We start from the raw sequence: 15,143 nt of genomic DNA, 5'->3' as shown, positions 1-15,143 counted from the left end.
ATGATCAGGGATATATACAATGATTTGTGTTCAAGGGTGTTTGCTGGAGTGAGAGAGACAGACACACAGACTCACAGAGAAAGACAGAAAGTTAGAAAAAAAGACAGACTGGCAGAAAGAGACACACAGACAGACAGAAAGATACAACCTAAATGAAGACCAATAGAAAGAATGATTAAATTATTATATCTCTATGCAAGGGACTATCTAAGGCAGCCACTTAAAATATCATATTATTGAAAAATGACTTAATGACAAAGGAAAATACACATGATATATATTAAATTTTTAAAAAGGCAGAATAGGGGCCAGCCCAGTGGCAGAATGGTTAAGTTCAGGCACTGCACTTCGGTGGCCCAGGATTCGTGGTTTGGATCCCAGGCATGGACCTACACACTGCTCATCAAGCCATGCTATGGTGGCATCCCACATACAAAATAGAGGAAGATTGGCACAGATGTTAGCTCACTGACAATCTTTCTTAAGCAAAAAGAGGAAGATTGGCAACAGATAAGAGTTTGTGGCAAATCTTCCTCACCAAAAAAAAAAAAGGCAGGATAATAAAATTATATCTAGGTAGGTCTAAACACCCATCCAAAATGTATACCATATTGGCAAGAGATATGGGCTTTAAAGTCTGATCTGGGTTCAGATCTGACTATTACTTGCTAGTTCAATGACCTTAGGCAAGTTACTTTAGCTCTCTATCTTCAGTATCCTTGTTTGTAAAGACAAGTATACTACCACCTAATCATACAGGGTTATTGAAGGATTAAATGATAAAATGAATGCATAACAGTCCAGGTGTCTTCCACATAAGAATTCAATAAATTTTCGCTACTATTACAACTTTAATAATGCAAAATACTACTCATACATACAGAAAAAAGAGATGAAAACAAACTGAAACATTAATAAGAAGCATTTCTGAGAGGTCGTTACAAGTGATTGTTATTTTCTTCCTTATATTTCACCTATATTTCCTAAGATTAACAATTAATACATAATACTTGTCAGAAAAATATTTAACAGAGTAAAAGTTAATTTAGAGTTTCACAATACTCTGTATTCATGTCCGCAGCAACATTGCCTCTCCCTAACCCCCCCCCCCAAGACATCTACACACACTCTTAACCAAACCATATTTACACACTGACCTGAAGGACAGTGAGCTGGAATTTAGTCCCTTTCTCTGGTCGAGGACAGGAAGCTCTTCTCTGTTTGATCCGATCTTGTTTGCCATTTCCACTTGGGTTATCAGGGGTATTGGTGTTTTCCTTCACAGCTGCCACATCATGATTCAAACTAGTAATTGAGAAAACAAAAGCAACTCCTGATCAATTTCTCAGAGCAGACATTATTCTGTGATTCTCAAAGCCCAATATTTAATCCAAATCAGGGTTAACATCTGAAGTTCCTTCATGGCTAGAATCATTCCATCTTGATGGTAAAAGTCTAAGAAAAACTCCCAATTACAGAATCATAAATAATGAGTGTAAGGAAAATGAATAAGTACTACAATATCTTTTAAAAAGTTATGACTGCACAACTCTGCAAATATACTAAAAGCCATTAAACTGTACACTTTCAATGGGAGAATTTAATGGTATGTAAATTAGATCTCAATAAAGCTGTTTTTTAAAAGTTATAAAAACTGAGGTCATATTGTATTTATTTGGCAAACATCTTCTCATAGTAGTGGGAGTGAAAGAAAAACACTGCCAGTGACAGACCTCTGATACCTTTTAAGAGATGATGCTCTTGAGCAATTTTATCATCTTTGTTTTGGGGCTTCTAATTAATGTGTTCAAATAAAAACCAATTTTCACTCAAAATATACCTGTTTATGTAATGAACTCAACAGAAGTAGAAAGACCAGCTATGAGAGACAGGAATAATGCAGGAGGCAGAAGAAGAAATGAAAATGAGATAAAGAAAATGTGGTGTGTGTATGTATGTGTGTGTATATATATATATATATATATATACACACACACACACACATACATACATACACACACAATGGAATATTATTCAGCCATAAAAAAGAATGGAAGCTTGCCATTTGTGAAAACATGGATGGACCTTGAGAGCATTATGGTAAGTAAAATAAGTCAGAAAGAGAAAGGCAAATATCAGATGATCTCACTTATATGAGGAATCTTAAAAAAAAACAAAACAAAACCCAAGCTCATAGATACAAAGAACAGACTGGTAGTTGCCAGAGGTAGGGGTGGGCAGTTGGGTAGAGGGTGGCTGAAATGGATGAAGGGACTCAAAAGGTACAAGCTTTTAGTTAAAATATAAATAAGTCATGGGGATGTAATGTGCAGCATGGTGACTATAGTTAAAAATACTGTATTGCATATTTCAAAGTTGCTACGAGAGTAGATCTTAAAAGTCCTCATCACACACAAACACAAATTTTCTAACGATATGTGATGATGGATGTTAACTAGGCTTATTGTGGTAAGCATTCTGCAATATATAAAAATAGCAAATCATTATGTTGTACACCTGAAATGAATATAAGGTTGTATGTGAAAATGGCTCAACATGATTAATTCTGATTAGATATATTTTGCAAGTTCAAATCAATATGATTATGAAAGGGAAGATTTCAGTTTATCTGTGTCAAAGGCATTTTTCAGCTTTTTAAAAATAAATTTAAAGATATTTCAATACATAGAAAAATTGCAATAAATACATTTGAAACTTAAATGTGAAGATCTGTAGGCACAAAACAGATATCTTTTAAATTAATTTTTAAGTAAACTACTTTCTACTAAAAGCTACCCTTGAACTATTTGTATAAAGATATACAAGAAGAGGATACCAGGTCAAGATGGCAGCATAGGCAGACTCTGAACTCATCTCTTCCTACAAATACAACCAGGTTAAAACTATTCCTGGAAAAATTACCCTGGAGAGAAAACTGAAAACTGGATAAAAAGAACCCCCGCAACAAGGGAGAGGCCTGACTGAGGCAGAAGAGGCAGAAATTCCTTTAGAAGAGGAAAAAAGCAACCTTCACCAGCTGCGGAGCTTCATTGCCAGCTGGGTGGGAGCAACCATAAGGTACAAAGACTTCCCTGGAGAGGTGGGGACCTTAGCAGGGGCACATCCTTCAGACTTAGCACAACTGAGATGAGTGTCCTACCATCTGGCTTCACTGGCTATTAACTGCAATGGAGGAATACCCTCAGAAAGCCTATCAGATGAAAGTCGAAAAAACCCGGCTCTTTAAAGGGCCAACACACAAATTCACCTGTCTTGAGAAAGCAACCTAAAATCACCAAAAAGAAAGATACACAATGTTTTGGTGAAAAAAGACTCACCAGGTAGGCACCTCTGGGTGCATCTCAGTGAGAGGTGAGACCTCTCCAGAGACTGAGACATCAGTAGCAGACATTGTTGTGACCTAGTACAGGCGTGCTGACACACACCCTAGCAGATGCCATTGAAGTTCCACCCCCCAGGATGGTTAGCCCAGGGGTCTGCCACACCCACTAGCACACAGATTTAATCCAGTTCAGGCAGGGTAGGCAGCCTGCCTTAGGGAACAGCCCTACCCAACAATAAGCCCTCAGGCTACTTGTTGGCCTGCATACACCGGGTGCCTTGATCCTCTACAGGGAGGCAAGTGTGTCCAGCTCTGTGGAGCAGGGCATGTGTAAGGCCCAGGTAACCTGTGGGGGGCGTTGGTGGAGAGGTGGGGGCTTCTGCAGTGGGGCAACTGAGTACATTCCAGGGGTCAAAGAGTGCACATGTACCAGGACTGTGTTGACAGTGTGTGTGGACCTGTAGGGGGTCAGACTTATCAGTAGCAGAAGACCTGTGCTTCACAAACAGCCACACACAGGATTGGCCCCACCTTGCAAAGCCTGAAACAACTAGGTGCTCCAGTGCGTGGAGCCAGGTCCACTCAGCTGCAATCCTAAGAGAGCTGACAACAGCCTTGCAGGCCTGAGGCCTACAGCAACTCTAAGCCCTGAGCCTAGGAATCAGCTACACTGGGTACCAACCCAATTAAGAGGAAAACTGCAATAGGAGTGTGCTGATAGACTTTGTAGCCAACAGTGCTGAGGCTCCCCAAACCGGATTTACAAACAGCTGGCCAGGGAGGGAAAGACTAGACTCCCTGGGTACCTGCAATAAGAGCAACCCTGCCACAGCAGAAGGACACAAGTAGCCCACACAAGGGTCACGCTGGATCATTTGGACTGGTGACAAGAGGGAAGCACACTGCTGAGCCACAAAAGGTATCTCCTACATAAGGCCACTTCTTCAAGATCATGAGACATAGCCGACTCACCTAATACATAGATATAAGCACAGAGAAAGAGGTATAATGAGGAGGCAAAGGAATACATTCCCAGCGAGGGAACAAGACAAAACACCAGGAAAAACACTAAATGAAAGAGAAAAAAGCAATCTACCTGACAAAGAGTTCAAACAGAAACTCATAAAGATGCTCACTGATATTGGGAGAAGACTGCATGAACACAATGAGGATGTCAACTGAGGATTAGAAATAAAAAAAATCAGAAATGAAGAATACAATGATGGAAATGAAAAATTCACGAGAGGGACTCAATAGCAGAGTACATGATACAGAAGAACAGATTAGCGAGCTATAAGAAAGACTAGAGGAAATCACCCAAGCTGAACAGATAAAAGAAAAAAGAATTACACAGAATGAGAAAAGTCTAAGAGAAGTCAGGGACAATATCAAGCACACTAACATTCATATTATAGGTGTGCCACAAGGAGAAGAGAGAGACAAAGGAGCAGAGACTCTATTTGAAGAAATAATAGCTGAAAACTTTCCTAACCTAAGGAAGGAAACAGACATCCAAGTACAGGAATCACAGAGAGCACCAAACAAGATGAACACCAAGAGGCCCACACCAAGACACATTATAATTAAAATGTCCAAATTAAAGATAAAGAGAGAATCCAAAGAGCAGCAAGAGAAAGGCAACAAGTGACACAGAAAGGAAAGTCCACAAGGCTATCGGCAGACTTCTCAGCTGAAACCAGACAGGCTAAAAGAGAGTGGCATGATATATTTAAAGTGCTGAAAGAAAAAAACCTACAGCCAAGAATACTCTATCCAGCAAGGGTATCATTCAGAATACAAGGAGAGATAAAGAGCTTCCCAGACAAGCGAAAACTAAAGGGGTTTATCACCAAGAAACCAATTCTACAAGAAATGCTGAAGGGACTTATTTAAGTGGGAAAGAGAAAACCACAAATAGGGATAAGAAAATTATTTTTTAAAAAAAACAAACAAACAGGCAATAAAATCTCTGGTAAAGGCAAAAATATAGTAAAGGTAGCAGATCAACCACCTATGAACATAATATGTAGGTTAAAAGAAAAAAGTACTAAAATTAGCTATTTCAATGATAAGAGGGTAATGGATAGACACACACAAAACAAGAGATTAGACATGATTTTAAAAACATAAAATGTGGGAGGAGGGGAGTAAAAGAGTAGAGCTGTTAAAAAGACGTCAAGCTAAAGAGACTATCAACTCAATATAGATTGCTATATTTGTAGAATACTATATAGGAACCTCATGGTAAGCACAAACCTGAAACCTATAGTAAGTAAACAAATAAGTAAGAGGAAAGAAATCAAACATATTACTAAAGAAAGCATCAAACCACAATGGAAGAGAGCAAGAGAACACGACAGGAACAGAGAAGAACTACTAAAACATCTAGAAAAGAAAAGTAACAAAATCGCAATAAATACAGATTTATCAATAGCTACTTTAACTGTCAATGGACTAAATGATCCAATCAAAAGATACAGTGTGGCTGATTGGATAAAAAAACAAGGCCCATATATATGCTGCATACAAGAGACACACTTCAGACCTAAAGACACTCACAAACTAAAAGTGAAAGGATGGAAAAAGATATTCCATGCAAATGGCAAAGAAAAGAAAGCAGGGGTAGCAATACTTATATCAGACAAAATAGAGTTTAAAACAAAAACTGTAACAGGAGACAAAGAAGGGAACTACATAATGATAAAGGGAACAATCCAACAAGAAAATACAACACTTGTAAATACCTATGCACCCAACATAAGAGCACCTAAATATATAAGAAAATTATTAATAGACATAGAAGGAGTAATAGACAGTAACACAATAATAGTAGGGGACTTTAACACTCGACTTACACCAATGGATAGATCATCCAAACAGAAGATCAATAAGGAAACACTGGCCTTAAAGGACACATTAGACCAGATGGACTTAGTAGCTATATACAGAACATTCCATCCAAAAACCACAGAATACTATTCTTTTCAAATGCACATGTAATATTCTCCAGGATTGATCACATTTTGGCCACAAAGTAAGTCTCAATAAATTTAAGAAGATTGAAACAATACCAAGCATGTTTTCTGACCAGAAATTTATGAAACTAGATATCAACTACAGGAAGAAAACCAGAAAAACCACAAAAATGTAGAGATTAAACAAAATGCTGCTGAACACTGATTGGATCAATGAAGAAATCAAAGCAGAAATCAAAATTACCTGTAGACAAATGAAAATGAAAAGATGACATGACAGAATCTATGGGATACAGCAAGTGGTTTGAAGAGGGAATTTTATAGCAATTCAGGTCTACCTTAACAGACAAGAAAAATCCCAAATAAACAATCTAACAGTGCACTTAAAGGAATTGGAAAAGAAGAACAAGCCTCAAATCAGCAGAAGAAAGGGAAAAATAAAATTCAGAGCAGAAATAAATGAAATTGAGACTAAAAAAACAATGGAAAAAAATTAATGAACCAAAGATCTGGTTCTTTGAAAAGATAAACAAAATTGACAAACCTTTACCTAGACACAACAAGAAAAAAGAGAGAAGGCTCAGATAAATAAAATCAAAAACGAAAGAGAGGAAATTACAACGGACACCTCAGAAATACAAAAGATAATAAGAGAATACTATGAAAAGCTATATACCAACAAATTGGATAATCTAGAAGAAATGGATAAATGCTTAGAATCATGCAAACTTCCAAAATAGGATCAAGAAGAAGGAGAGAATTTGAATAGGCCAATCACCAGTAAGGAGCTCAAAACAGTAATGAAAGACCTCCCAAAACATAAAAGCCCAGAACCAGATGGCTTCCCTGGTGAATTCCACCAAACATTCAAGGAAGACTTAATATCTATCCTTCTCAAATTCTTCCAAAAAACTGAGAGGAGAGGAGGCTTCCTAACTCCTTCTACGAAGCCAACATTATCCTGATACCAAAAACCAGACAAGGACAACAAAAAACAAGAAATTACAGGCCAACATCTCTGATGAACATTGATGCAAAAATCCTCAAAAAAATACTAGCAAATCGAATACAGCAATACATTAAAAAGATCATACATCATGATCAAATGGGTTTTATTCCATGGATGCAGGGATGGTTCAAAATCTTCAAATCAATCATTTGATACACCACATTAACAAAATGAAGAATAAAAATCACATGATCATCTCAACAGATTCAGAGAAAGCATTTCACAAGATACAGTATCCATTTATGATAAAAACTCTCAATAAAATGGGTATAGAAGGAAAATACCTCAACATAATAAAGGCCATATATGACAAACCCACAGCTAATATCATTCTCAATGGAGAAAAACTGAAAGCTATCCCTCTAAGAACAGGAAACAGACAAGGATGCCCACTGTCACCACTCTTATTTAATGTAGTATTGGAAGTCCTAGCCAGAGCAATCAGGCAAGAAAAAGAAATAAAAGGGACCAACATTGGAAAAGAAGAATTGAAACTGTCACTCTTTGCAGGTATCATCATTTTATATATAGAAAAGCTAAAGAATCCAGTAAAAAATTTTTAGAAATAATAAATGAATACAGTCAAGACACAGGATACAAAATCAACATACAAAAATCAGTTACATTTCTATACACTAAGAATGAAGTAGCAGAAAGAGAAATTAAGAATACAATCCCATTTACAATTGCAACAAAAAGAATAAAATACCTAGGATAAACTTAACCAGAGGTGAAAGATGTGTACACTGAAAACTATAAAACATTGTTGAAAGAAATTGAAGAAGACACAAAGAAAAGGAAAGATATTCCATGCTCTTGGATTGGAAGAATTAACATAGTTAAAATGTCCATACGTCCTAAAGCAATCTATGTATTCAATGCAATCTCTATCAAAGTTCCAACAACATTTTTCACAGAAATAGAACAAAGAATCCCCAAATTTATATGGAACAACAAAAGACCCCAAATAGCCACAGGAATCTTGAGGAAAAAGAACAAAGCTGGAATTATCACACTTCCTGATTTCAAAATATACTACAAAGCCATAGTAACCAAAACAGCATGGTACTGGACAACAACAGACACACACGTGAATGGACAAGAATCGAGAGCCCAGAAATAAACTCACACATTTTTGATAAGGGAGCCAAGAATGTACGATGGAGAAAGGAAAGTCTCTTCAATAAACGGTGTTGGGAAAATTGGACAGCCACGTGCAAAAGAATGAAAGTAGACCATTATCTTATACCATGCACAGAAATCAACCCCAAATGGATTAAAGACTTGAATGTAAGACCTGAAACCATGAAACTTCTAGAAGAAAACATAGGCTGTACGCTCTTTGACATCAGTCTTAGGAGCATATTTTCAAGTACCATGTCTGACTGGGCAAGGGAAACAAAATAAAAAATAAACAAATGGGACTACATCAAACTAAAAAGCTTCTGCACAGCAAAGGAAACCATCAACAAAACAAAAAGACAACCTAACAATTGGGAGAAGATATTTGCAAATCATACATCAGATAAGGGGTTAATATCCAAAATATACAAAGAACTCATATGTCTCAACAACAAAAATACCAACAACCCAATTAAAAATGGGCAAAAGATCTGAACAGAGATTTCTCCAAGGAAGATATACAGATGGCCAACATGCACATCAAAAGATGTTCAACATCAGTAACTATAAGGGAAATGCAAATCAAAACTACAATGACACCTCACCTCACTCTGGTTAGAATGGGTATAATTAAAAAGACAGGAAACAACAAGTGTCGGAGAGGATGTGGAGAGAAGGGAACCCTTGTACACTGCTGGTGGGAGTGCAAAGTGGTTCAGCTACTATGGAAAGCAGTATAGAGTTTCCTCAGAAAATTAAGAATAGATCTACCATATGATCCATCCATCCCACTGCTGGGTATTTATTCAAAGAACTTGAAAACGCAAAGGTATAAAGATACATGCATACCTATGTTCACTGCAGCATTATTCACAATAGCCAAGACTTGGAAGCAACCTAGGTGCCCATCAAGGCACAAATAAAGAAGATATGGTATATATATATACACACACACACAATGGAATAATACTCAGCCATAAGAAATGATGAAGTCCGGCCATTTGTGACAACATAGATGAACCTTGAGGGTATTATGCTAAGTGAAATAAGTCAGAGGGAGAAAGACAAATACCATGTGATCTCAATCATAAGTAGAAGATAAAAACAATGACAAACAAACACATAGCAATAGAGATTGGATTGGTGGATACCAGAGGGGCAGGGAGGAGGGAGGAGGGCGAATGGGGTAATTAGGTTTACATGTGTGTGGTGATGGATTGTAATTAGTCTTTGGGTAGTGAACATGATGTAATCTACACAGAATTTGAAATATATTATGATGTTCACCTGAAAGTTATATAATATTATAATCCAATGTTACTACAATAAAATAAATAAATATAAATATAAAAAAGATATACAAGAAGAGATCAAAATAGTCCTAAAATTTTTTCTATGTCCATGTGAAAAAGAATTTGCTTAAATACAAGTGATGGAAGAAGATACATTAATACTGTAGTTAGTTTTTTTAATACACAGAGAGATAGCAGTAACAACACCTTCAGAGAACAAAAGAGACATAATTCTAGTCAATTGGGCTATATCATTTGCTTCGTAAAGTTACCTTAAAACACTAGTTTAGAATTTAGGACCAGATGGCAGAAACTCAACTCTCCCTTTTCCTCCCTGCTCAGTACAACTAGAAAATCTCAAAATAATACAGTAGACAATCACAGGAGGGCACTGACTGGCTAGGGACTCCCAGGACTTGAGGAAAAATACAGCAGCTTGGCACCTCCCAATTACCCACCCAGCGACAGAAGGCAGTCCAGGTTCAGCATCTCCCAACTCCCAGCCCAAAGGCAAAGGCAGCCCAAGCCCAGTGGTCCCTGACCCCCAAGTCAGGAGTAGAATGTGGTTCAAGGGGGCTTTTCCTCTCCTGGTGACACTGGCAGGAGCTCCACGAGTAGCATGTGGCCTGGAAAGCTGGCCTGGGGCAACATGCTTAGAGAAGTGCTCTCCAACCCCTCGGTTGAGCAGTGGGGCCCAGTGCTGGAGCCTAGTAGTGGGGCCCAGCGGTGTCAGGTGAACCAAGCAGATCAGAATAGTACTACAAGGACTCTGAAAACTAAATTGTCATTAGAACCACAGCCCACAAAAGTACACCAGGGCCTATACACCTAAACAGGGTGACTGCCTGCTAAAATAGAATATTTAAATAGGATCCAGAGTCTCTAACATAATATCCAAAATGTTCAGGAGACAAACAAAAATTCCTTGTCATACCAAAAGCCAATAAAATCACAACTTGAATGCAAAAAGACAATCAACAGATGCCAACACCAGGATGAATCAGATATTGGAATTATGTGAAAAAGATTTTAAAGCAGCCATCATCAAAATGCTTCAATGAGCAATTACAAATACTCTTGAAGCAAATGAAAAAACAGAAAATCTCATAAAAAACAGAAGATATTAAAAAAGAATAGAATGGAAATTATAGAATTAAAAGTACAATAACAGAAATAAAAACTCATTGAATGGGCACAATAGCAGAATAAATAGGACAAAGGAAAGAATCTGAACAACATAAACAGAAATACTTGTTTACAACTACCAAATAATAATACAATTATATATCTGGTTGTAATTTATTTATTTAGATTACCTGGAATTTTACTGTAAATTACATTATGTATTTCTTATTTCCTTTTTTAAACCTTATAAGCTTTTCTTAAGAACAGAATGTTATAATAATGAGAACAAGAAAATTTTTTGGCCAATAATTTCATGATCCATATGATCCTCATTAACATAAAGTAAAATAATACCTACTATTTTTATTGAACATACACACAAATATAAGAACACAGAAGCTTCTATAGTTGAGACACAGTAAGCACCTAATGAATGCAAATACTTCAACATACCTTCATTGTTTTCATGATATTAATTTTAACATACTCACCTTCGAACTAAATCCGGCTTTAGAAGAGTTGCTTGTTGTTCAGCTCCAACTGGTTGGGATACAGGCTATAAATAGTACAGAAATAAAACTTGCTATGATAACAGCAAACTTCAAGTTAAAGATGCAATTTGCTATTATTTCAGAAAACATGAATTGTTAACATTTACTGTTTTGGTTAACTCACAAACCAGGTAAGAGCATCTACACTATTGAATGTCTGTATTAATCCTATTATTGATGTTACTACCAAAGATAAAAATAAAATGTAACAGTACTCATATTCATTAAGATTTTTCATTAAAAAAGATAACATTGTTTTATATACTTTTGTTTGTGTTATTTTTCAATGGAGAACAGTGACATTCAGCTTCCAGTCCTGATTGTAAAACTACTACTAAAAGAGATGCTGCCATTACACAAGCAGATAAACCAATGACTCAAGCTTTAACATATTGTGTGGTCTCACTCTTTCTTCCTCTTTTCCCTAAACTACTGCCAACTATCCCTTTGAGAGTTAGTATCCATCAGCTGCAATACTGGCTTCTAGGAGAAAAGTTTAAGCCCTCTAAGAAGGCAAATGCCAACCCTGTTTGAAAATAATTTTAAACATTTATCCACTCCATCCTATGCAACGCCACTGGTGACAGCAGAGTGATCTTAAAACGCAAATCTACCAAAATCGATCACTTCTCTAGCTGGTTTAAACACTTTATGATGGCTCCTTATCTTCAATAAGGTTAAGTTCCTTCATATGGCAAATAAAGCCCTCAATAAACTGGTCCCTGCCTCATTCTCTAGCAGCTTCTCTACTTGAAGCCACAATGAACCGTAGCTCGTCTGAATGAGTTGAGCTCTTCCATACACTGTGATTCTACTTATGTTCCTTCATCTCCCTGGACTATTTCAACTCCTCCTCAGTCCTATCCATTTAGCAAATATCTGGACAGAACTCCTATATACAGGAAGCCCCTATTACAGTGGGTTCCGGACAGACCAGCAAATCGCCTTGGGAACTCTTTAAAAAAACATATACCTCAGCTCATATCTTGGTTTCTAAACTAAAAGAGGTGAAAGTTCCTTGGAGAAATGGCTGATTTCAGCACTACAGTAAGGAAAGTAGAAGATGAGCGTGGATCATCTTGCTATGCCAAAAAGTAAAGAACTGCTCAAAGAGTGATGGGAACATATCAAAAGCACATGGAGGCCACCATGAAGGGGCTCCCACTGCCCAAGTATGGGACAATTTGGTCATCAAAATAAATAACGACAGGAACAGAATATAACCCATTCAATAAGAATCTACGAGTTCACACTGATACAAACAAATAAATAAAGGAAAGCTCTTACAGTAAAAAGCCAACTAATAAATATCAGGAATGATGAAGTTAGAAAATCATCAATGGATGATAAAACTAGTAGGTGAAAGTTGGATAAGGAACAGGATATTTACATAGTTCCATATTATCTCCCCACAGATTACTTATCAATTACAAAAGCAAAAAATGGTCTCTTTACAATGGAAGAAATTGGCAGGCCCTGCCTTAATCAAGTAATTAAATTTAACCTCACTAATACTGGGACAAACTGACATCACATGACTCCGAATATGATAAGATGTGCAAAGAACACATCAGCACTTAGGGGTATTAGTGAAAAAAATGCATGATCTGAATCTGAACAAGAGTAAATTTCAAACAAACTCAAATTGAAGGACATTCTACAAAATAACCGACCTTCATTCCTCAAAAATATCAGTGGTATGTAAGACAAAGAAATGCTGAGGAACCATTCTAGATTAAAGGAGAAAGAGACAAACAACACAAATCAAGGCAATGTATGATCTTCAATTAGGTCCTGGAACAAGAGGAGAAAATTGCCATAAAGGACACTATTTGGACAACTGGTGAAATTTTAATGTGGACAACAGATTAAATAATAGTACTACATTCATGTTAAATTTCCTGAATTTGTTCATTGGATTGTGGTTAAGAAAATGTTCTTGTTCTTATACTGAAATATTTAGGGATAAAAGGGCATCATGTCTGCAACTAGCTCTCCCATGCTTCAGAGGGAAAATCATGCATGGATGAATGGATAGATGGATGATGGATAGATGGACGGATGGATGGACAGAGAGATGAACCAACCAATAGATCAATGGACCATCATCCAGTAATGTCTTTTATTATGTCCCTCTATCATATATGTTTAATGTCTGACTCCAAGGACTCTGTCTGATTCATCTTTGTATTCTCAATGCCCCTTAGCACATTGCCTGGCACATTTTAGGCTTTCAATAAACATTTGAAGGCAGAAAAAAATGGTGATGTAAGAAGAAAGGTTGTAACATAAATGTATTCGTGATCCAATATTATCAATCTTGGACATCAATCCTAAGGAAATAATATAAAGGAAGAAAAAAGTACACAGTATAAAGTCTGTTTCATAGTAAATGTTCAATAAATGGTAGCTATCTCTGTGTTTTTATTGTGGTATTATTCATAATAAAAACTGGCAGCAAGTTAGTTATCCAGGAATAGGAGAAGAGTTAGGTAAATATGAATAGTGGTTGCACTATCGTGTTGCCATTGAAAACTGGAATTGTGAAGGCCAAGTCAAGGCAAGGAAAATTACTTAATGATGAGTGAAAAAAGCAGAAAACAAAGCTGTAAATATAATTACAACCATTTATGCATGTGACAAAAGCCTGGAATACTATAACAAATATTATAATCACTGTCATGTTACGTAAATAGCATTCTAGGTGATTTTTTCCCATTTTCCTACTTTTTATAATGTTAACACATACATTTTATAATTCAAAATTTTCAAAGGATAGCAAATACTAAGTGTATAGGAAAATATGTACTTTCATAAACCACTGGTGGGACTGTAAACAAGGAAACAAGAGTGTATGCAAAGATTTAGCTACAAAAATGTTCCTCACAGCATGGAATGTAGTTACGAATAGAAAAAAAAATAGACACTTGTTTCCTTTACTTTCTCCATTCAATAAATAATGGTACATCCATACTAAAGGATATTATGCAGCCCTTTAAAAATGTGCTAAAACATATAAGATGTTTTAAGTGAAAAAAGATTGTAAGAGTATGTACAGTATGGTTACATTAAAATTACATGTATGATAACAATATAAAATGGTCTGGAAGAATATACACCAAAGTGTTAAACAAGCTTGTCTATATTCATCCTGCTTTGGTAATAAGAAAATAATTAATTCAACTTTGTACAGATTGATCAACCTCCAAATCTCAGGGCAATCTCAGTAATCTCAGGGCAGGCCCCCATGGTTTCAATGCACAAAGTTATAGTAGTTTTAGACAAAAGTAAAAATGAAACATTTCACTAAATTTGAAAGAGATCTACAAAAATGGCCCAGCGTCTATTTGTAAATCTATTTGTAAATAGTAGTTTCGAAACTCCTAGAAATATTATGACAGAACTTGATTTGAAGCTATCATATAAAAAGACAGGTGAACCAACTGTTAGCCACGATTCTGAGGGCCAACATGAAGTAGCATTAATAATCCTGTTAGTAATATAAGTGGTTATAAAATATAATTCCAGACTGTTGTCATAGTAACTACGTTTTGTTTCTCTTTACTTAATACATAGGCTTTGCCTCCAGATTTATGCATCAGGACACCAGGTCACTGCTCCATCTTGCTGGGACTCACCATAATCCTTTTAAAGTTTCTTTAATACAAACATTTGTTAAGTTGGATACATTTTGTTGAATCCTGTGTACACAAAAAAAGAAATCTA

The 15,143-nt window shown here is 36.3% G+C and overlaps 1 protein-coding gene across 7 annotated transcripts in view; it reads right to left on the bottom strand.

The window, feature by feature from the left end:
• The window catches only part of WNK3 (WNK lysine deficient protein kinase 3), a 169,150-nt gene that overhangs the window by 37,672 nt on the left and 116,335 nt on the right, over positions 1-15,143 (bottom strand). For all 7 annotated transcript variants that reach the window (XM_023633604.2, XM_070257336.1, XM_023633601.2 and 4 more), the window contains exons 11-12: positions 11,358-11,422; positions 1,158-1,305 (exon numbers count right to left, since the gene is read on the bottom strand). In XM_023633604.2, the coding sequence (XP_023489372.1) occupies positions 1,158-1,305; positions 11,358-11,422 (213 nt within the window). The remainder of the gene's footprint in view (positions 1-1,157; positions 1,306-11,357; positions 11,423-15,143) is intronic.

This window comes from Equus caballus, chromosome X, assembly GCF_041296265.1.
Source record: "Equus caballus isolate H_3958 breed thoroughbred chromosome X, TB-T2T, whole genome shotgun sequence".
NCBI lineage: Eukaryota > Metazoa > Chordata > Mammalia > Perissodactyla > Equidae > Equus > Equus caballus.
This window is presented reverse-complemented; position numbering and strand designations above follow the sequence as displayed.